General features: G+C 35.9%; 1 protein-coding gene across 2 annotated transcripts; it reads left to right on the plus strand.

The window, feature by feature from the left end:
* Positions 1 to 436: 436 nt before the first annotated feature.
* KU70 (ATP-dependent DNA helicase 2 subunit Ku70-like protein) lies at positions 437 to 23665 on the plus strand. 2 transcript variants are annotated; one of them, XM_086231653.1, is made up of 19 exons: positions 437 to 652; positions 779 to 856; positions 1304 to 1420; positions 2884 to 2998; positions 6656 to 6761; positions 6892 to 7009; positions 7089 to 7172; positions 7288 to 7346; positions 9448 to 9581; positions 9769 to 9812; positions 10441 to 10517; positions 12317 to 12464; positions 14811 to 14872; positions 15315 to 15375; positions 16871 to 16963; positions 17039 to 17159; positions 22321 to 22423; positions 22638 to 22824; positions 23176 to 23664. In XM_086231653.1, exons 1-19 carry the CDS (start codon positions 590 to 592, stop codon positions 23287 to 23289), a joined length of 1884 nt encoding a protein of 627 aa, XP_086087779.1. In that variant the 5' UTR covers positions 437 to 589; the 3' UTR covers positions 23290 to 23664. The 2 variants fall into 2 exon arrangements, with proteins under 2 accessions (XP_086087779.1, XP_086087780.1); XM_086231654.1 differs by lacking the exon at positions 16871 to 16963 and having other exon boundaries at positions 23176 to 23665.
* Positions 23666 to 24672: the final 1007 nt, after the last annotated feature.

Genomic DNA, 24672 nt, shown 5'->3' on the forward strand with positions numbered 1-24672 from the left:
AAAGGGGACGAATCCGTGACATCTTATTTTTGACACAAGTTTTCAATGAGGCCCAGTCCATATATAATTTCAATGATCCAAACCGTTTATATTTTAGGTCTCAATTAAAAGATCAACCTTGCAAAAAATTAGATAAATCAGAAATCATTTACCTACAAAGATTAAGTGGTCAACAAAATAAATATTTGAAATATTGACAATTTAATTTTTGTAGGTAAATGATTTTTGATTTACCTAATTTTTTACAAGGATATCGTTTAATGAAGACTTATAAAATAGACGGTTCAGATTGTTAAACTCTTATATAGAATGGGTCCAATAAAAACTTGTGTCAAATTTTATGTCAAAAGTAGGATGTTATGGATCATCTCTTAGACTAAATTCGTCATTTGCCAAAGACAAAAACAAAAAAAAAAAACAAAAAAAAAAAAAAAAAACAAAAGAGAAACGAAAGGCCGCGCCCTGGCTTGCGCGAGACTCTTTTAGGCTTCTGGAATTCAAAAGTGGACTCCTCTCTCTCTCTCTCTCTCTACTGAAAGCTCGGTGCTGGGAATAAGCTTGTTAAACTCTAAGCTTTTCGATTAATTCCATGGAATTAGACCCTGATGACGTTTTCAGAGACGACGAAGATGGCCCAGATAATGAACTTCAGGTTCTTTCTCTTTCCTTTTTCCTTATTTTTTGTTTTGTTTTTGGTTCTATTTGCCTTTGATATTCTCTATTTTGGTCAGAAAAATGAAAGATTTTCTTAAATAATTATGTATTTTTGTGCAATCAGGAAAGAGAGTCGACCAAGGAACTTGTGGTGTACCTGATTGATGCTTCCCCCAAAATGTTCACCACTACTTCTCCAGCTGTGAGTTCATTTGTTTGTTTGTTTTTCCCTTTTTTTTTTACTTTATTTGCATATTATATTTTTGGGTTCCACTTTATCATTTTTCTTGCTTAAAAAAAAAAAAAAAATCCTACTAGTTGTGCATAATGGGTACCCATATTAACTTTGTTGGAGTTTAACTTTTCTAAGTACTGCACTCATGATATGACTCTGACCAGTTCATCTATGGCTCTGTGACTAGTCATGTTATGCGAGGATTGTTCGTTATATCATATTGAATTTAGTTGATCAGAATGCGTTTCTAAGTGGAACCAAACTTAACCTCTCTAGACTTTGCTTTCCCATGTGTTGCATGAAGGAACTTATTTTCATATGATAATTGGCAACACCAAGCTGGTTTGTTGTTACTCGAGATGTAACTATTCAAGCTTCGGCACATACTGATTCTTTATTTGTCAATGTTGACAGGTAGACCGCAAGGATGAAACTCATTTTCATATTGCTGTGAGTTGCATATCAGAGTCTTTGAAGACACAAATCATTAATAGGTCTTATGATGAAGTTGCCATATGCTTCTTTAATACTGTAAGATCGAGACTCTATTAAGCTAAGACATTTACATTGCTTGAACCTCAATTATTTCAAGTTTTTCTCATTACTTGATGCTTTATATTTGTTTGTGTGGTCTCTTTCTAGTAAATCTCAAATTATGTATTTTTCTAATTTATTCTTTTTCTGCCATGAATATCTTAATGCTGCATTGGTTTCTGTTCAACTAGAATGTTTTAAGTTTACTGGTTTTAAACACAAGCATAAACGAGAATTGGCCTTTCATTTGGAAGTGTAGTGAAGAGAGAAATCTGAAGGGAAGGGATAACTTGAGATGTAACACTGCTTGAAGATGTAAGAACTAGGACTGATAAAAGCGCTACTGCTTGAAAGCATTTCGTACAGAAGCACTCCCAAACAGTCTTTCCCTTAAAGTTGAGTTATGAAATGATTTTTTCATCAAAGCAAAAGAAGGAAAAGAAAAAGGCAAATAGGTCCTTTATTAATAGTTTAAGAGTCTTGAAACTACACCGTTTTCAAATAATTGCCTCAGACATAAAATGGGTTCACCGAACATGTTTAAAACCCAAACATGTTTTGTTAAGAATAAAATAAATGACCTGTTCTCTATTCCTGATAAAATATTGGAAATGCACCCAAAGTTGACCTTATTGGAACGCACAGAACTGAAAAATTATTGTCATTGGTACTATTGGAACCTACGGACTGAAAAATTAGCTGATACACTGGTTCAGGAACGGACCATATATCTTGGTTCACCTATGCCAGATTGTCACTTTTGCTGGGATTTAAGGTGATTGTGTGCCTAGTGTAATAAAATGAAAAAAGTCATACCATATATAGAAACAGTGGAGTGAATAATCATATTTTTTTTGATAAGAAACAGTGATGTGAGGGTGGGACCGTTTGTCACCTTTCTCCTCCTAGGTAAAGTGGTTCCACCAAGAATAGCTTTGATATTGTTACAATACTTGAAAATGGAGTTTTTCGAGTGTGGGAGTAGTGTGATTTGGAAAGCTGTTAATTTGTGAATTTTTATTATGTGTCATTGGAGAGAAAGGAGTATTTGGACTTTTGAAAGTGTTGAGCCTTCCCTTAATAGGCTTAAATCTGTTCTACCCACTTTCCCTTTTCATTTTCTTTTGAAAACTTTGGATGATCTTAATGTTAGATGATATTGTGATTTTTTGAGTAATTTTTTGTTTACTTCCTGCATACTTAATTTGGTCCTGTCTTTATGATAAAGATATAAGTTATTGAAAAAGAAAATGTATATTCCTGTTGCTAAAAGGGAACATCTATGATGTCTCTTCTTGGTTATTTTTCATGCTTATTCTAATCCTGGAGATCTTGAGTTGCCTGAATGCTGAGCTATATGTATTTTTCTTGCTATGCACTTGTCTTATTTGCTGATTAGATTTTAATTTTTAGACATGATATGAGTCATTCTCATGTTGAGTTTATGCATACATATGCAGAGGGAAAAGAGGAATTTGCAAGATTTAAATGGTGTTTATGTGTTTAACGTTGCTGAACGAGAGTATCTAGACAGGCCAACAGCAAGGCTTATAAAAGAAATTGGTAACATAGAAGGTATCTCCTTAGTGAATGCTGTTCATAAATGATATACTCTTGGCTGTTTTCTTAGATAATTTATGTTACAGTCAACTCTAACTTTTTAGCTTAGTTGCCCTTTAGATGTCCACTATTTGAAATTTGACTCCCCCTCCCCCACCCCCAAATTTCAATTTATTTTCCTCAAGATTTTATAGTTCTACTGGTGTTAAGTTTATAATTTAGTTAAATCTAACATTCATTTAGTTCTTGGATATTTGGGTTCTTGATATCTTGTATGTATTCAGTGATTAGACCTCTAGATGCTGTTGAAGTTATATATATATATATATATATATATATGTTGATGCACAAATTTGGATCAGTGGTTGATTCAACATGCACACAATGAACATGAGATGTATAGTGGTTTACCACGATCCATGTGATCGGGCTACGACCACTTAGGTCTTTTGGGTTCTCATTATGAATAAAGTTGTTTACAATGTACAAGAGAGCATGAGAGCGAGAGGAAAAATGAGAGCTAGGTCTAAAGATGAGAGAGAGGAGATAGGAGAGATGGAGAGAGCCCCTTTCTATGTGGGTAAAGGTCCCTATTTATAGATAGAGGATAGGGAGCCCTTCCCTTACAATTGGCCAAGTGTGGGACTTTGACATAAGTAAGGCCCAACTAAGGCCCAATACAATATAGAGGCCCAATACAACATAGAAGCCCAATATAACATGAAGGCCCAAATTCACACTCTTAAAGGTCCCAACCTTGCAGTCTGTGGGTGTTTGTCTCCTTGTCAGGATTAGTTCTACTCGGTGCACATATATGTATCAACAATATATATATATATACACACACACATAGATAACGGCAAGGTGAAAAAAGATTGAACACATAGACTATCAATCTAAGACATTGATCACATGAGAAAGATAATATTGTAGACTGTTTGACATGAGAACAAATTCCCTATCTGTAATTGTTCATTTGTTGAGAAATCAAGTATAAAAAATTATTTTAGTGAAATGCACTAGATTGAAAAATTGCATTCAATGTCAAAGTGAATGCTAAGAAGGCAAATTCTTTTGTTTATTTGTTTATCCCACTATTTTTTTTTTTTTGATTGTGATATCATTATTTTATCCATTGGAAGACAGTGAGGCTTATGCAGCTGAATAAATTCTAATAAATTTTTACTATTATCATAGTTGCTTTTAGAAAAAAATGCCTCATACATCATACTTGTTGCTTTGAATATTAATAATTTTCTTGCTTGGGTGACATCATGACTTCTCAAAATCACCAATAAGAAATTAATGGGTGATTGAGCCAAAGCCAAATTTTATGTTATGACTTATGAGAGACTAGGGAAGCTGAAATAATGAAAAAATTTAGGGAAAATTTTAGCTAAAGGACTCCAATTATACCCGATGTCTCTATTCAGGACATGAATTTTCACTTTGTACTTTGTGTCAACTGAGGACTGAAATTTTCATTTTGTGCCAATAAAAGACCTTGTTTTTTTTTTTTAATTATTTTTATTATTATTTTTTTTCAGTTTTTATCTCAACTTTGGCCCGACGTTAGACCCATTAAACCTTCACCAAACTTAGAAAAATTATACTGGGTTTAAAGATATGCATCTCCTCTTTACAACCATATAAAATCACCCAAATCGGACCTTTACAACTCCAGATAATCGGCCCCAAACTATGGATTCTGAAACTCTCCAATTTTTCAGATATTTTCCCAGAGGTCCGATTGGACAGTTTTGGGTACCCTACTTTGGGGCCGATTATCTGGAGTTGTTGATATTCGATTTGAGTGATCTTTATATGGTTGTAAAGGGGAGATGCATAGCTTTAAACCCAGTATAAGTTTGCTGAATTTGGTGGAGGTTTGATGGGTTTAATGTCGGACCAAAGTTAAGATAAAAACTAAAAAAAACAGGGTTCTTAATTGACACAAAATGAAAGTTTCAGTCCTCAGTTGACACAAAGTGAAATTCATGTCCTGAATAGAGATATGGGTATAGTTGGAGTCCTTTAGTTAAAATTTTCGCAAAAATTTATTGGTACTAGGCTTTTTGTGTTCACTAGTCTAGTGTTCTATTGCATGAAGTACTCTTCTTTTAATTACCAACCTTTATTTGCTGTCAATTCACAACAAAGAGAGGAAAAAGATAAATCTACATTATTACGTTCAATAATTTTATGCCAGTTTTCAAAGTTTTGGACTCATGCATGTGGAATTTGGTTGTCTAGGGATCCTGTGGGGGTTAGGACGAATAAGAAGGCTAGCACTTTGTGGTGCTGTGCAGTTATAGCCATTTTGTGGTTTGCACTGAAAGAAAAAAATAGGATTTTTGAAGATAAGAGGGAGCATGTGGATTTTTTTTGGGGGGAAGATTGGGATGGTGGGGGGTGGGGATTTTGATCTATTGATTTGGTTTTCTGCTGTTTGTTCTCTGTTGCTCTATTTCCTAAGATGCACATCTTGTCTGTCTTTCCTTTCTGAATAATGTTTTTCCCCACTATAAAAATCCATGCAGATTTTAGTAAGTGCATGAAATCAATTAAAAATGTATTATGTGTGTGTATGGGAGGGGGGTTGTATTTATGGGTGTGTCTGCGAGGCTATATTTCTATATTTTATGTAAATCTATAGTCGGGAAATGCTTATAGTCCAATAATATTATGTCTAATTGTCGCTTCTTTTTATTTGCTTTCTGGAGCTCTTATTATTATTATTATTATTTTTTTTTGATAAGAAACACAAATTTATTAATAAAAAAAGAACTACAAACAACATGGACAAGACGTCTGTCAAACAAAAAATACAATGTCAAATCGACCAAACCCAAAAGGCACTCAGAACAAAACTCCCCCCAATCAAGAAGAATTACACTAAGAGGTATGCTCTTGAAAGATTTTGACAAGGAAGCCCAAAGAGAGGCAACCACTGTAATCGTCTCCCAAGTTAAGTCCACTTCCTCCTCCTTGTCTTCAAAGATCCTCTTGCTTCTATCCAGCCACACACACCACAACAGGGGTAAAACAGCATACCTCCGAAGAATCAGCATTTTCTTGTTAGCACCTTCAATTTGGAGGACCCCTGACAGCAGCAAACCACAACTTCTAGGGCACATCCACACCAAACAATGAACCTCCAGCATTCTATTCCAAATCTGTCTAGTAAAGATCCAATGCAGAAACAAGTGATCCAGCTGCTCCCCTTCCCTTTTACACAAAACCTGCCAATGTGGAGAAAAACAGCCATAAGGCATTCTGGAGCTCTTAGTATTATGTGTTGTGGTATAGCTTGCCTATCTCATCACTCTTCTTTTACCAGACATAGCTGGTCACCCAATTACTTAAATGGACATTTAAAATGAACTCTTTTGGATATTGTGTTAGCTTTTCTTTCTTTTTGTTGGAAACCTCATAGTGATTATAATGAAATTTTACAAAGAAAGGGCCTGTGTTGGTGATCATAGCTGGATTGAAGATCTAAATTTGAGGGTGATACAGCTCTATTAGCTTTTTCCCACATTATATATCCCTTATCATTACCAACAGGAACTGCCTCTCTCTACCAATAAAATTTGTGGTTACATGTGTAATTTTGAATATCTGTGGCTATGAACGTAAACTTACTGTTGCCTTTTTTGGAGTTTGTTGCAGAGTCATTTATGAGCAAAATTGGGAGTCAGTATGGCATTGTCTCTGGGTCTCGAGAAAATTCTCTTTACAATGCCCTATGGGTAGCCCAAGCACTGCTGCGTAAAGGGTAACAGTAATGATTATCAAAGTTCATTCTCCTTTTGAACATTTTCTAGCCTGCTAAGTCATTTTTATTCTGGTAGCATTGGACCTCCTCTGTGTACTCTTAACAATTATTAGCAAAACTACCATCTCAGATCTGCAAAGACAGCTGATAAGCGTATTCTTTTATTTACAAATGAAGATGATCCATTTGGGAGCATTAAGGGAGTAACAAAGACAGATATGACAAGAACCACATTGCAGCGGGCTAGAGTATTGATTTGGATATCTCTATAGTTCAATCTATATTGAATTCACTTTTACAAGAAGTCAACCCTTTTGCTTTTTCCAGGATGCACAAGATCTTGGCATCTCAATTGAACTTCTACCATTGAGTCGGCCTGACGATGAGTTCAACATTTCTACTTTCTATTCCGTATGACTATAACTTCTATTTATTTATTTATTTATTATTATTATTTTTTTTTATATTGTCTCTTGGCTGATCATATTCATTTCATTGATTACTTTGTTACTTTTATATGTTTCAGGATTTAGTTGGACTCAAAGGTGATGATCTTGCTCAATTTTTGCCCTCAGCAGGAGAAAAGTGAGCATTTTTTTTTCTTTCAATTATGATTATTGTTTGTATGCTCATTTTTTTTTCAAAGAGTTTAGTTGAACAATTATAACTTGACCCGAGTTTAGGCGTGATCCTTTTGTTCATTATGTGCATACATAAGAAGTATCACTTATACAAATGGAGTTGGGGCAACAAATTGTTTCCTTTGTATGTTTTATATGGTGTTCCTCACGTATGAAAGTAAGAAGTATCACATATAATTGTACTGTTTTTGCTGTGCTAATAAAAGTATCTTTCTTTCCAAAAAAAAAAAAAAAAAGATGGTTGGAACTTCATGATAAATAAAACTGGAAATGTCCAGAATATCAAGCAAAAAATGCATCGTGTTAAAAGAAATAATATATGAGCTTAAAGGCTATGATCATGGGACAAATACTTTAACAATCCTTTTGAGCCTTTTGATCTTAGAAGATCCAAGGGTTTGAAATAAAACTATGTGTAAGGCATTTACTCATTAAATGATATGGCATTCCCTCGCGCTCCCTCTCACGTGTCTTCGACTTCTCATCATCATCTCTCTCTTTTTCGGTTTCTCTTATTTTAGTTGTTTCTTTTAATAATTATAATTCCACATAAGATGCCATGCCATATAATGAGTAAATGCCTTACACATTAGTTTTATTTCAAACTCTTGGATCTTCTAAGGTCTAAAGGCTCAAAAGGATTGTTAAAATATTTGTCAAAGTATTTGTCTCATGATCCCATCCTGAGCTTAAAATCAAACATTCGCTCAAAGATATATATGAAAGAAGATTTGAATAAATATCAAGGATCTATGCTCATACCAATTGAGCACTGAACATCAAAGAAATTGATCAATATGATGATGAAATAGTTTAGAAATGTTGCATTCAAAAGAAAAAAAAATGCAAATTAGGTAATTTTTAATGCTTGTAGTAATCCACTCCATATCAAGAGGGCTATGCAAATTGTTTCCCTGGGTAGATGTTGCCATATTTGTGTTGTATATATCCTATTAGGGTAAATGTTCTCAAGAGTTGATTTCTGATAACACTCTGATATTTGGATTGTGTCCATTTAACAAGAGTGTAGGTGGTTGTGCTGCTTTCATGTGTATGAGGTGCCTCCTATGGAAATCTGCAAAAGATTGATATGTGCTGTTAGCTCTCCTGAATATAATTGTAGGTGCTTAATGCAGACTTGAGATGTTATGATGTGATTGTCAATTTGTCATAAAGAAGTCTCTTTAGAAATTTTTGTAAATCTAAGCAATATTTTGATTCATCTGTGATAGTAGGATGTCTTATTCCTAAATCAATTTTGCAATTGTGATTGGTGAAACACTTTTAGAGGAAGCACAGAGTTAAAGCTGAGGTAGTAGTTTGTGAAAGCACATCATATTTCACGAGGAGGACAAAGCTGGACTTCAATTGAATGAAAAATTTCCATCCAGCTAAACAAAAATAAAAGTTAGAAAGACAGTTGGAAAATTATCTGCAACTTTAGCACACCATAATATGAATGTTTCTTTCCCAATTTTAGATGTTTTATGTATGCTCAGTTGTAATTATAATTTTTCTCTTACTTGATGCTTTCAATGTATTTATAATGAATTTTGACTCGATGCTTCTGCATCTTCTACATGTGTCAAAAATACAAGGGACCTTGTTCTTGCTTTGGCATTGGTGTACCATCTAAAGTAGTGAGAAGGAATACCTTTTATATATGTTTTCCATTAATTTTGTCCCTTATAAGTTATAACTATAAGTCATAGATATCTACAGAAGGAAATTGTAGTATTTTTTTTTTTTTTTATATAGGAAGGAAAATGTAGTATTTATACCTAAACTCCTCAGGAATTAGTTAGCAATAGACCCTCTTACCTAAAAAATAAATTCTATGGTGTATGCGGCATTTGTCAATGATTAAAATAATGAGACGATGATTAAACTACTAGAAGCAATGATCTATTAGGTTGTGCTCTACAGCATCACAATTTGAATGACTTACTCTTCTCTGCGCCTCTTGATGCGTAACCCTAAAATTTTATTGTCACTCTTTGCCTGGTTTACCTGTTTCTTTTTGTAAATTTCTATTCTAATTGCAGATTAGAAGATATGAAAGTTCAGCTTAGAAAGCGAATGTTCAAGAAGCGCATAGTTAGAAAAATCACTTTCTCAATTGCCAATGGATTATCAATTGAACTGAGTTCGTATGCTTTAATCCGTCCCACTCTTCCAGGTTTGTGTCGCCATATTTCTAGTTAAATTAGATATTCACCACAAGTCAGCTTCCTCCTATCCATTTGTACTCATAGCTATTTAAACTGACTTGTCCATCTTTCCTCGTACTTTGTCCTATTATTAATAAAGTCTTGTTTCATATTAAAAAAGAAGAAAAATAACTCTTTCTTTCCTTTGGATAATAGGAGCAATCACCTGGCTTGATTCTGTTACTAATCGTCCTTTGAAGGTGGTACTGTGTTTACTACATTGCATTTGTTGTATTGCCTATATGTGCCTATCTGTATTAATGGTTAATATCTACCTTATTTCATCAATTGAGGACTTTTAATGTACAAAATCTTTCCAATGCATTATATGTGGGATTTTGGTTACTTCCAAGTCTGTAATTGCTTGTCTCAATGTGAGACCAAGAACATATATTTATATTTATGAGTACTTACACGACTGTGGCAAAGATACTTTTGAAGGTAAAAGAGTAAAACAACAACAATAAAGTTAATTGACACTTGTTTCCAACACATGCCAAGGAGTAGAGAATTTGTAAGACACACTCACATGGATGCACATATGTGGGTTGCCCAAGCACACACACAGACACACACAAACACATGCACTGTGCTAGACTGCTAGTGTTTTTGTAACCCCTTCATCTGTCTTTCAGTTTACACTAAAAGAAAAGTATTTATGATTATTAAAAATTTGTACAGTTGCATTCTTAAGATGCAATCCTGCTTCTTGAAATGATTCTATAATGCAATCATTATCCCTGCCTCATTTTTGTTTTCGATTGGGTAGTGAATGGTGATGCTATTCAAACTGGATAGTAATCAGTTTTGTGTGTGGACATTTTGCAGACTGAAAGATCTTTCATCTGTGCTGATACTGGTGCATTGGTTCAACAATCTGCAAAACGCTTTCAACCTTACCAAACGTATGTTATGCTGCCTTTTCCTATCATATTCTTTCTTATGCTTTAGTTGTTCCTAGCTAGTCTTTACGTTGGCTTGTAGAATTTGTAATGGGATGCAGCCCAATCCAGCCCAACCTTCCCCAAGGGAGAACATCGGCAATTTGTTTCATTTTCTCTTTTTAAAAAAGTCCATTTTCTTCTCTCTCTCTCTCTCTCTCTCTCTCTCTCTCTCTATATATATATATATATATCTTATTCTTAGCTTCTTTTCTTTTTCCCCTCCTGAATCCAGTTTAGCTCTAATTTTTTATTGGTTTTTACTTCTGATTAGGCTATTGCCACTCCTTATTCTGCGATTTTCTATTAAAAAATTCTCATTGTTTGTCATGATACTGTTTCAGTATTATGTGATTACTTCTGTTATTGTCTGATTGGCATAAGAATATGTGCTGTAAGCCTGTACGAAATCTATCTAGCTGCACATGCACTCCTGTCTTCCTTATCAGCAAGAAAAGAGAAGACAACTTTTGTTGCCTTGATTGGATGCTTTGACATGTAGCAATAATATAGGGATTCGTTAGTGTGATGGATTTGGAAAGTATTAAAAAATAGAAATTGAATATTGTATAATAGAAAAGGTCGGGTAGAAGTAGAACACAGTTGCAGATATGCTGTTGAATGAATCACAATTATCAATTACTTTATAGAATACTGACGCAGCGAGATTACGTGAAAGGATTAAACAAGCGTGTAATCCATGAACAATAAAACTGGAATCCACCAGCGATCTGGAATCCACTAGAAAAAGAGAGAAATTACTATTAAACTGAAAGATTGATTGAATTATTGAAATACAAAGCAAGATGTGCCTTTATATAGGCTTCATACCCTAAACCTGTTAGGAAACATAAAAGGAAAGTCTAATTAATCAAGAAAACCAATCCTAATTGGAAAAGAAAACCAAATATTTGAAATATCCCAACAAGTACTAAAACTTAGAACACGAATTTAACCCTGTAAATGGTCTGATTTAGCTAAAATATGAACAAGTTCATAGTTTAGTAGATCTCGTTGTTTCGCTTGAAATCGACATATTATTCACCCAATTCTGACACTTATGCACCAAGTTACGCAATCCCGGAATATCCAGAAAAACCATCTTCGATCTTTTCCAGCAGCACAAAACCTACTTGAGTTCAAATATCCCAACATAGGACTCTTTTTCCTGACTTTGAATTGCCTTAATTTCTTCAACATTTTGCGTATCATTGACTCCCCTCTTGTCCTACATCAGGAATACTTTCTAACATTACATAATATGTGGAAGTTTGAGGCATTAAGACACTGAATAAAGATTCCTGTAATTTTCTTATTTATACAAGTAATAATACGTGCATATGCATTAACAAATTTAACTAATTAATTAATTAATTTTGTCTTGACAAGATTTGAATCTAGTATCTACCCCATACCCAGTCAGTCCACCCTTGCCACCATTAATGAATTAAATATGTTCTTTACTTTAATATGTTGTGTCATTTTGAACATGTGCTTCAGATGTGATTATATATTTGTGGGCATTCATTTTTCACTTCAATATTACTGTTACTGTGGTTTTATTTGTCAGACAAATACTATGCTGGGTGAGACAGGAGTGTTTTTCATGAATGAGATACAAAATTGCGTGTAGAAAGCTAGCTACAGAACCTTAGTCTCATTATAACATCTTATCAATCTTAGGATTTCAATTCTGTGTATAGATATTATACTGTCAGTTGGCTTCTTGAAGATTTTGTCTGACTTTTCCATCTACTTTCTAGTGAAAATATCATGTTTTCAGTGGAGGAGCTTTCCGAGATCAAAAGAATTTCAACTGGCCATCTTCGTCTTCTAGGATTCAAGCCATTAAATTGCTTGAAAGAGTTTCACAACTTGAGGCCGTCAACATTTGTTTTCCCTTGTGATGAGGTTGCTTTCATTCCTTTACTTTTTTTTTGATAAGAAACAAACTTTCATTAAACAAAAACAAACAGAACAAACAAACCAAGGAGTGAATAAGATGTCCACTAGCCTACTAGCAGCTACTAAAAATAAAGAAAGGACGAGATAAAACACACAAAGCACACTACCACCAACATAAACAAATCCACACAACCCCAAAACCACCCTATCCAACCGCAGCTTTCCAATCCAACAAAATTAAAGAAACTGAAAGATATCTGAAAGCTGGAGAAACTGAGGACCATAACGACGCCCAAAATCTCACTTTGTCCCAGGAACACTCCACATTATCCCCCTTAAAATCTTCAAAGATTCTTCTATTTCTCTCCCACCAAATTACCCACACCACTGCCATCACACTACAAGACCACAGGACCTTTGCCTTCCTACCCCTCCTCCCAAACACAACATCTTTTTCACACAACAATGCGGATGCTGACTGAGGATTATCCCCGCTGATACCAGCAGCTTCAAACAAATAACCCCTAAGCCCAAAGCAAAAGGACAATACAGAAACAGATGGTTCCCAGATTCAGCTTCCATTCTACAAAGAGCACACCAATGAGGAGACAAACTGGTACGGGGTCTTCTCTTTTGAAGCATATCACACGTATTTAACTTCCCCTGAGCAATAATCCATGCCAGAACACGGACTTTAGGAGGGACTTTAGCTTCCAAATGAATTTTGCAGGCTCGAAAATAGCTGAAAATATAGATGCTTAAAAAAAGATTTGCAAGAGAAGGACCCAGAAGCCTCCAACTTCCATCTTCTTTTATCTAGACATCCATCAACCACTTGGGCATTCTCCAAAACTACCAAAAGAGCAGCAAAATTCTCAACCTCTCTTTCACGAAGATTTCTTCTAAATCCAAGATTCCAACCTACTTCCGAAGAATTAAAAACCACCAAATTTGCCACCATACAGTTTAGATTCAAAGCCAGCCTACTCAAGCGAACAAACATGGAACATAAAGGCACTTCCGATATCCAGCAATCCTTCCAAAATCTTATTCTCTCCCCCCTTCCCACCCTAAACTGACAACACTCTAAGAACTCCTCATAACCTTGAGAAATGTCCTTCCACGGACAGCGAGAAGATACCATTACCCCAGGCCTCGCATCCCAGCCATTATCTTGAATGCCATATCTGCTTCTAATCACCATGTGCCACAAAGAATTGCCTTCAATGGGGAACCGCCACAACCATTTCGCAAGAAGAGTTCTGTTTCGATGGACCAGATTTCCAACACCTAACCCTCCCTTTTCTTTTGATTGCGAAACTAAACCCCACCTAATCAAATGATCTTTCCTCCCTTCTTCTGAATCACCCCAAAGAAAATCCCTCATCAGCTTCTCCATCCTTTTAGCTACCTTAATTGGTATTTTGAACAAAGATAGATAATAAGTTGGTAAACTGCTTAATACAGATTGCATTAGAGTCAGTCTACCACCTCTAGATAAACAAGCCATTTTCCAACCCACCAACCTTTTCACCATTTTTTCCACAACTGGATCCCAAAAAACAGGAGCCCTTGGGTTGCCCGCCAAAGGAAGGCCAAGATATTTCAAGGGCCATGACCCCACCTCACAACCCAATCCACTAGCCAGGTCTGTTAATTTCCTCTCTTGTGAATTAATGCCCACCAAAACACATTTCTCTTTGTTTATCTTCAACCCTGAAACTGCACAAACACCTCCAAAACTGATAACAGATTAACCCATTTATTCACATCCCCAGAAAGGAAAAAAATTGTATCATCTGCAAACTGTAAATGCGAGACTTCAACCCCTTGTCTACCCACTTTCAAACCCTCCACCAGACCTGCCCCCTTTGCCTTATCCATCAATCTGCTTAAGACATCCACCACAAGCATAAACAAAAAGGGAGAAAGAGGATCTCCTTGCCTCAAACCTCTCGAGGCCCTGAACTTACCTCTTGGTCTCCCATTTATCATAATAGAGAAATTTGCAGACTTTAAGCATCCACCAACCCAATTCCTTTCATTCCTTTACTTGATAGTGATCTTTCCTAATTCCTTTTGTACTTTTTGGTCAGAGATTATATGCTGAAAGTAGTATTTTTATTATGAATCTGTTTTCATTTTTTTCACCGGATAGAGATTATCTTTTGAATTAGTGATATAGTAGAAACACTAATTCACTGATATTGCACTAATGCAATATATGTCAACGATGAAGTTTGTTGTTGTATAGTACCATTAAGTTGGCCTCATTTGCCTTGTCGAAAATCTTCTTATCCCCACTTCTTGTGAAGTTTAATAAACATGATGTTTGCTGTTTCTCCATTGCAGGAACTGATTGGTAGCACATGCATTTTCATTGCCTTACATAGGTCCATGTTACGGCTAAAGCGGTTAGTTCTTATAGTAAATGTTTTTGTGGAGTTTACTGCAGTATCATGTTTACTATTATTTTCATATTATAGCATGCTGTAGTTATGAATACACATCACAGAATGGAAATAATTTTATCTTTTATTAATGTTGTTTTTTTACTTGTGTGCTTATATTATAGTAATAGATATCTCTAATTTTTCATCTCGGTTTTTGAAACTCTTCTATATGTATTTTGCTTTTTCTATAATCAAATTTATTAATTTCATCCCCCATCATGTTCCCCGTCATTTTCTGGGGTTTGAAAATCAATAATTTATTCATTTTGGTACAGTGAATAATCAACAATGAGAACATTTCTGTATATGTATATATACCTTTTTAAAATGACTGAAGTTATTGGTTTTTGTGGGTTTAATTGTGTTATTGTTAATTTTTATTTTTTTTTTTTCCTTTCTCCAGTTTTGCAGTTGCATTTTATGGCAGTTTATCTCGTCCTCAATTGGTTGCTCTTGTTGCTCAAGTAAGATTGTATTATATTCACAAATAAGTTCTGTTTTGATGCATAAGATTTTGTTACATCCTCTAATAAGGGTTTATTTATTTTTTGTGTGGGTGTTTTGATTTATGTGACGGAATGAATTCGTAATATGGACATGGAAGATGTAGGAATGCTAAAAAATGACTGTACAAGGGTGAGTCACTCCCCTAGAGAGGCAACCTCACTGCAACCCATCTAATATTTTCCTTACTCTCTCAACAACTGGGTCCAAGAAAGATAAGATGCGGGGTTTCCTTCCAGAGGAAGTCCTATATACTCCAAAGGCCGTTCTTCTAGATCACATCCCAACTCACAAGCCAAGGATGCCAGCCTATCCACCTCTATATTGATACCAACCAAGACACTGTTAGACATGTCGATTTCGGCCCCAACATTAACCCAAAAATCTCAATTATCTTTACCAACCTGTCAGTCAAACTTTTGCCTCTCCCTTGAAGTGAAATAAATAGTCATCCGTGAGCTGCAAATGACACACTGTTGTGCTCTTGCTGGCCACAACAAAACCCTCTATCAAATTATCACTAGCCCTCCCTAACATATGACTTTGGACATCAACAACAATGAATGCCAACTTTGCCATACTTGAAAATGGTTGTCGGTGATGAACCATGACATATGATTGTAATATTTTAAACGGTACACGTTGGACTAATTTCTCCTGTTACGGGCAATGTGAATGTATTCCTAGTACAAATGTTAGAATTTTTGTATGCATTCATCAAATGCCAAAAACGAACTTTTGCAAAACATAAAATTGAAAAGAAAACCAAAAGAGATTGTAATATGAGTTGAATAATTCTCATTGGTTACCAATTTGGTCATGCAAATTTCTTCTCAAAACAAATACTGTTTTGTGTTGAGGTGAGTTTAGATTTTCTTTTGGTTGTTTTTGGGCTGTAGTATTAGGAGTGACTCCTTGTCCACTCTTTGTACTGGTTGAAGTTTATGTTAATAAAAGTTTCTTTCTTTCCAAGAAACTTTTCTCATTGGTTAACACTAACAATGTGGTCATGCAAGTTTCTTCCCAAAAGAATACTATTTTTTAGTGTTGATGTTGGATTACCTAGATAGTAGATAGTTGGATACAAATTAGCAATGTTACAATTTGAGAACTTTAATAGAAACAAAAAATAGATATAAAAATAAAATTGAGATGTTAAAGTTCAATTGTTTTCTTTTGTCATGGAGAAAGCCACTTGATGGTGCTTGATCATCTTTTTGTCATAGGACCTATTTTTTTTTTCTTTTTTTGGTGAGAATTGTCATAGTACCTATTTAAACTGCCAAATACATGACTAAATTGAACTTACATGAAAGTTTCGATAAAATATGATCGGTGGTTTTTATAAATTGTTCCAAACTTTTTAGGGTCTGTTTTTACATTATTGAAAACTCACCAAACTCCTTGTCAAGATAACAAAATAAGTAACTCACAAGTCTATTTGAAAATGCACAGGATGAAATAATTAGTGCTGGTGGTCAGGTTGAGCCTCCGGGAATGCACATGATATATCTTCCATACTCTGAGGACATTAGAAACACTGAAGAGGCAAGATGTATGTTTGGGTTTGTATGAGAGTATTTCCTAGTAAAGCTATCTAACATATATCGTGACAATTTGCAGCTTCATTCAAGTTCAGATGCTGCAACACCTCACGCAATTGATGATCAAGTTACAAAGGCTGCCGCTCTAATCAAACGTTGTGACTTGACAGATTTTTCAGTATTCCAATTTTCCAACCCTGGTATGCCAATTTGCAAATCCTGCTTTGAAAGTATATAATCAATATTCGAGGTTCGATTTGTGTATTTTGTATGAGCTGGCTGCTTGTCAAACACTTAGCTATTAGTTTTCGCTTGAAATTGAGTAGAGGCCAATGACCAGGATTAATTTCACCAAAGCAGTGTCCTATGAGGGGAGATCCAAACATAATCCTGACCTGTTAGCAATTTTGGGTAAAATGGACTCCACAAGAATTCAATGTGCATTTGTATTTTTTGGCCCAGATTTTTGAACATTGCAACAAAAGATTTTCTTTTTTTCATTTGCATCATATATTATTTGTAAAATATTGTTGCAGGAATCATTTTCAAGCAGTCCATAAGATTTCAGTAGCAAATAAACTTTAGCGGACAGCAAGTAGTTGTGCAAGTTGTTCTTGTGAAAATGTAAAAGGTTGTCATAAATTTGATTTTGCTGGGGTGAATACGTTCTTTTTAAATTTCTAAAATTTTAACCCATATAAAATATGTATCACCAAATTTATCAATCAAACATCAAACTTAATATGCCTAATATGTAGTGAAAAACACCTTCCAGCCTTGTCTTTGATGTATTCTAGAGTTAGAATAATTAGCACACAATATAAAGCAGCAAAAGTAAACACAAAGAACACCAAGATTTGTTCTCGAGGTTCGGCTAACTTTGCCTACGTCCCCGTGTGATCCTTTGAGAATCACAGCTGCACTATGATTAGAAAAGAGTTACAAGAGTGTGTTGATATAACCCTAGAACTAACCCAACCCGCAGCCACTTCTTCTCTCTCCCTGATCACGAAAACTCTCACCCTGTTTCTGGTATTCTATATGCTTTTTCTAGCCTTGCAGCAGCCTATTTATAAGCTTATAGGCTGCGGCATACAATAGGTTACAGCTGGGAAATCCTATTCCTAGTAGAATTAGGTAATAGGCCTAATTACTAATTCTAACCTTGTACACTTAGGAAAACTTAGAACTTCCTTCCTTAACTAGGAAAACCTTGCGCAAGCTTTTTAGCATTCCTAAGAAAACTGTACTCAACTAGGAATTATCTAAAACAGCTACTTTCCTATTTTAATCAATTTCCAGAAATATTCCGGCGAGCCAAACACAACAATCTCCACCTTGGTGAGTCGGAAACAAAGCTACGAATGTTGTACCTTCGAGATATTCTCTAGTCTTGAAGTAACCTCGAACAAACCTCCAAGAACCCTTTCACATTGGCAAAAAACCTATTGCCTCAATGCACCTTAAGTGAGAAGGTGCTTCACCTCAATCAACTAACTTTGAAGATTGAGCAAGCTCAACCCGAGCTTGTACCTTCGAATCTTAATTGCAGCCTCAAGATTCTCTTCACCGTTTGTTCCATAAACCCATTCATAGCCAACGTTCTCCTTGGATTTAGGAACTAACTTCCAACTGAAGTTCCTTTGTAGAGACAACCTAGCACACCTCCGACGTTCCCATTCCTTGCTCTCACAAGCCCCCTTGAATGTAGCCGGATTTCCCTTACTAACACCATAGTAACCTCTGTCCTTTTCCCACCAAAACTTGTGAGTTAGCTTGATGGTACTTTTGGGCTTGGACTGCCTTGTGCTCTTTTGCTCCACCTGTTCTTGAACCTTTGTTGATTGTTGTTGCTGTCCAAACTCTTCAACCCTTGTGTCATGCTCCACTAGCTCAGAGTTGGCCTTCTCTTGAACTGAATTTACCTTCATAACCACCTTGGTTGCCTTCATGGTTGCATCTTCCTTAACAACAATCAAACCTTCCTCATCTTCCTTGACTTCCCTTGTTGCATCTTTGAAGTCAATCTTTGATGAATAACTAACCAAGCAACAATCATGGTTTGTTGCTTCTTCTTCCTTAGCCGTAGCACTTATTTGATGAGACTCTTCCTTTGTGAGATGATGCCTTTGCTCTCCCTTGTTACAATGCTCCATGAGCTCAACATCCAAGCTCTCTTTGGTAGACGCAGCTGCTCCACCTATCACTGTAACCCCGGAAAGCTTGTAGAGATTATTAGATTGCACAACTCCCTTCAGGATCACACTTGATCCTTTTAAGACTTGGAGCTTCCCTGCTCTAGACTTGAATGCATACCCATTCTTCTCTAGAGCTCCAAGAGAGATAAGATTTCTTTTCAATGTAGGAATATATCGCACATTCCCAAGCAACCTAACAATTCCATCTTGCATCTTCACCTTGACTGTGCCGACGCCATGAACCTTGCACACAGAGTTATCCCCCAACAAAACTTTGCCCTCACTAGATTCCTCATATGTATGAAACCACTCCTTGTTTGCACACATATGAAAGCTACATCCGGAGTCCAAATACCAAGCATGTGGAGTAGAATTACCTGAAGATACCACCAAAAGCTCCCCATCGTCGACCACGACGTTACTTGAGTTTTCAGCTCTTTTCTTCTTCTTCTCCAGCCATATATGGCAATCCCTTTTCCAGTGGTCTAGTGAACCACACTCGAAGCAACCACTTTCTTCATCGGAATCATTGGACTTCCCCTTTTTGCTAGATCTGCCCCTCCTTTCCTTCCCTCGACTCTTCTCCTTGCCCTTAGCGTAAAGGCCTTGTGATGACTGAGTGCCTTCAGTTAAATCATCTAACTTTGCATATGACTGGAGCGCTTGCACCACGTCATCAAGCTTTAGAGTCTCCTTTCCAAACATCAAAGTTGTTCGGAAGTGCTTGAAAGAAGATGGCAGGGATCTCAGCAAGATGATAGCCTTATCATCATCCTTGTAAACTTCTTCGACCTTGTCGAGATTAGCTATGCAATGCTGAAATTTGCATACATGATCCGCTACATCTCCACCTTCTTCTAGTCGAAGTCCGAAGAGTTCATCCTTCAAGAAGAGTTTATTGGACACCGTCTTGCCCATATAAACACTCTCTAACTTGTCCCATGCTTCTTTTGCTGTCATCGCCTCTGTGATGTGAGACCTCACGGATCTTGTGAGGTGGATCTCTATTGAACTCTTGGCCTTCTTGAGAACCTTGTTCCATGTTCCTTCTGACGTGGTTGTCGGCTTCTCACCAAGAAGTGCATCATCCAGATCCTGCTGCACCAGCACGTTCTTCATCATCCGTTGCCAATCTGTAAAATCATCCTTGCCATCATATGGCTTCAAAGCAGGCCTTAAATCTCCTAAGTCCATGCTTCGACCTCCTCTAGACATCGCAGACACCTATTAGCCAACCTGGCTCTGATACCAATTGTAGTGAAAAACACCTTCCAGCCTTGTCTTTGATGTATTCTAGAGTTAGAATAATTAGCACACAATATAAAGCAGCAAAAGTAAACACAAAGAACACCAAGATTTGTTCTCGAGGTTCGGCTAACTTTGCCTACGTCCCCGTGTGATCCTTTGAGAATCACAGCTGCACTATGATTAGAAAAGAGTTACAAGAGTGTGTTGATATAACCCTAGAACTAACCCAACCCGCAGCCACTTCTTCTCTCTCCCTGATCACGAAAACTCTCACCCTGTTTCTGGTATTCTATATGCTTTATCTAGCCTTGCAGCAGCCTATTTATAAGCTTATAGGCTGCGGCATACAATAGGTTACAGCTGGGAAATCCTATTCCTAGTAGAATTAGGTAATAGGCCTAATTACTAATTCTAACCTTGTACACTTAGGAAAACTTAGAACTTCCTTCCTTAACTAGGAAAACCTTGCGCAAGCTTTTTAGCATTCCTAAGAAAACTGTACTCAACTAGGAATTATCTAAAACAGCTACTTTCCTATTTTAATCAATTTCCAGAAATATTCCGGCGAGCCAAACACAACATAATATATACTATGCAGAACAGAAATATGAAGTAACTCATAATCATTTCACACTTTTTCTTTTTGAAAAGAAACTAAACTTATATAGCTATAAACAATACTAATACAACATAGTGACAAGAAGTCCACTTCATCGATACAGACCAAGAGCATTGATTATATCCAGAGAACAACCATTATGCAAAGAAGATCAGACCCAAACATTAACCTACTGTGGCCTGAGAATTTACCAAAATATCTGAAAATAGACACATCCCTAAACTCTAACGAAACTGATGCCCGAAGGGAAGACCACATTCTGACTGTCCCATAATTCTTCCATCTCAATCTCTTTATAATCTTCGAAAATCCTTTTGTTTCTCTCCATCCAAGCCAGCAAGAACACGGCTAAATCCATGCATCCCCACATGAGGTTGGCCTTCTTCCCCCTTCCTGGTACTTTGTGCTTTTCACAAAGAAATGACGAACAACTCCTTGAGATTACCAAATACAACTTCATCTCCCTGAACAATTGTAGCCAAAGACTCACAGCCACCTGATCAATACTTTCCTCCCTCTCTTTACACTTTGTACACCGTTATGGTGGAAGATAAGTTGGGTCTTCTTTTTTGAACCATTTCAAAGGTATTAGCCTTGCCAAGTGCCACTAGCCATGTGAGAATCTTAATCTTGTGAGGAACTTTTTCTTTCTATGTGAGACCAACAGGATTTAACCAAAGTGCTTCAGGAAAATTGCTCAGATAATCGCAATAAGATTTGCATGAAAAAGAATCTGTTGATTCTAGCCTCCATTTTGTATCTGCCCTGTTGGGTTATAATCAAACACTATGTAGTAATACAGCAGCATTGCAAACAATTCCCCCACCTCAACCCTATTGAAATTCCTCTTAAACCCAAAGTTGAAGATTCAACAAAACTAGCAATAACCTCATCGTGAAACCCAGACGAATTTTTGAATCCCATATCTTTACCGCATGTATCATCACAATCACCGTGAGAAGTTTTCTATTCTTCAATATCCTTGTTGAGTTGTGTTTCTCTTCAATTTAGCACATGTATCATTACACACATGACTCAAATTTGTAACTCAAAGTGTGTTTTGGATAACATAGTAATGCCAACACAACAAAAATTGTAATATTTCACATTGAACACTTCTTTGGATGCTTAGGGAAAATATATTCTCAATTTTTTAGGATAGTAGATATCTATATGAATCAAAAGATAAACATGTAATGGTATCCTGTTTTGAATCGTGGAAGTTGACATCTAGGAATTCAATTATGGCCTGTTTCCATAAGATGCATCAGAATGTAACAGAGAAATCTCTTACAGCCTTGCAGAGACACTATGCAGTACTGCAGGCCCTAGCTCTGGAGGAGGATGATATACCAGAAATCAAAGATGAAACGTTGCCTGATGAAGAAGGCATGTCTAGGTAAGGGAAAATATATGCTTGCATCTTTAACTGCTCGTTTTCTCTTTCTTCAAGAAACTGAAAATTTTTGTTTGCATTTTGGCTCATACTTTCACTATCAATTAGAAAAAAGAAAGATTAACATTCTTAACCTGTTTTTTGTTTTGTTTTTTGTTTTTGTTTTTTTCTTACACAATGTTCTTAACTTGACGTGTTTGCGCATATGGCCTTACAGACCAGCATTTGTTAGTGCATTAGAAGAATTTAAGCATTCTGTCTATGGGGACAATTATGACGAGGAAAGCGATGTAAAGGGAAATGGAAAAGCAAGTGAAACATCCAAAAAACGAAAAGCAGTTTCTGAAAGTGCAGTTAAAGAGTCTGCTAACTATGATTGGGATGATCTTGCAGACAATGGAAAGGTGAAACTGAAAGTTGCTTTGTTGTGCTTCAATTATCACTTTATTTGTCCAATAAAGGGGTCTTCATGATCTAACCTTTTTAATCCCTTGGTCAACGCTTAGGTGGTAAACAATTGATCCGCTTTGTGATCTTGCAGTGTGCTTGAGAATTAGGCTAATTCTTTATGTTAATGCATCCACCTCCCCACTAGTAAAATCCCCAAAAACCCAAATGCCTCACTCAACCCCCGAAAAGAAAAGGCATATAGAAAAAATAATGTTTAAATTTAGAAGCAATCATCCTTTTAATTTTAGTTATAGGTCAATAATTTTGTGATGCTAATCATTTCCATTATGATCCATGTTTTGCAGTTAAAGGATATGACTGTCGTGCAGTTGAAGTACTATTTGTCAGCACATAATCTTCCAGTTGCTGGGAAGAAGGAAGCTTTGATCAGTAGAATTTTGACTCACATGGGGAAATGACCAAGGCCAACTGTATCTCTTCTTTGCAAAGACTGAAAGCTATGTCTACCATTCCGATGAATGGTACATTCTGGTGGTGTTTATGTACTTACAATTGTGCTTGAAAATCATCAGGCAACTTGGTTTTGAAAGGTGAAGGCTTGATTTTCTATGGAGATATGTACTTACAATTGTGCACGAAGATGATCAGGGAACTTGGTTTTGAAAGGTGAAGGCTAAATTTTGTGGTGAAATCAACTCATTGAAGCATTACTAGTGAGCCTTCGGATCATTAAAACATGATGTAAATTTAATGTGAACATCTTATGTATGCCAAATTTGTTCAACAAAACAAACGTAGAATATCTAATATGAAACCAAGAATTATTATTTTGTTCTTCATATAAAAAAATTGGTAACTTGGATAAAACTTTTTATTAAAAAAATGGGAAAGAATGGTGGCGATTGAATCACTGAAGCTTTTTGGCCAGTGTAGTTTCTACAGTATGGTAAAAAAAAATTCATAAGAAAAATTTGGTAAGGAATGGAAAAGAATGGTGCCTATCGAATCACTGAGGCTTAAGGCCAGTTCGTATAGTTTCGATCAGCACTGAATTTGGAAGTTAAACTGTTGGCATGCAGACTTGAGAAAGATTTATAATATATTAAGGTTTAGGCCAGTGATATTCTGACCACCTTAAATTGTTGAGTTGACCACCTTATTTCAAAATTCTAACTTTACCCTTAAAACAAAAAAATTCAATTTTGTTCGTCGGGTCATTCAACAGTTATCTTTCAAAATATTTGTATTTATTCGACACTTATCTGCTGAACATTGGTTGATGTTTCGATAGATGACCACCGAATGAATCTGAGTGATTTCATCATGTTTTTGCAATAAAGGGTAAAATATGAAAAAAAAAAGTTGGACAAAATATGTTAGGGTGGTCCACTCAACAACTAAAGGTGCTCTGCATAGCCTCACTCTAAAGTTTATTCATACTAATGCTTTCTAAATTTTAATACATTTTTCCTAATTTTGTCTCTTAAAACTTATAATGTATCACTTTACCGAAATGAGACAAAAGTAAAAGTATGTTTGGCAGCCGACGTGGCTTCGTGTTTCAAAAGGATGTTGACGGCATTACGTGTGCGTTAGCCATTGGAAAAGTCTTGAATGAGTAATTCTATCATGTGTATTGTACGAACACCCAATATTATAGTGTCATGTGTTTTATTTATTTAAAAATTTGTAAATTTTACTTGAAATAAATACTTATATCAATACATTAGTGGAGGTCACACCATACACGTGACATTATATATGTGACACGACTGATTTATTGAAAAATTTCTCGTCTTGAGTGATTAAAATTGTTTAAAGAAATGCCGCAATTTTTTAAT

Source organism: Dryas octopetala, chromosome 2, assembly GCF_963921425.1.
Source record: "Dryas octopetala chromosome 2, drDryOcto1.1, whole genome shotgun sequence".
NCBI lineage: Eukaryota > Viridiplantae > Streptophyta > Magnoliopsida > Rosales > Rosaceae > Dryas > Dryas octopetala.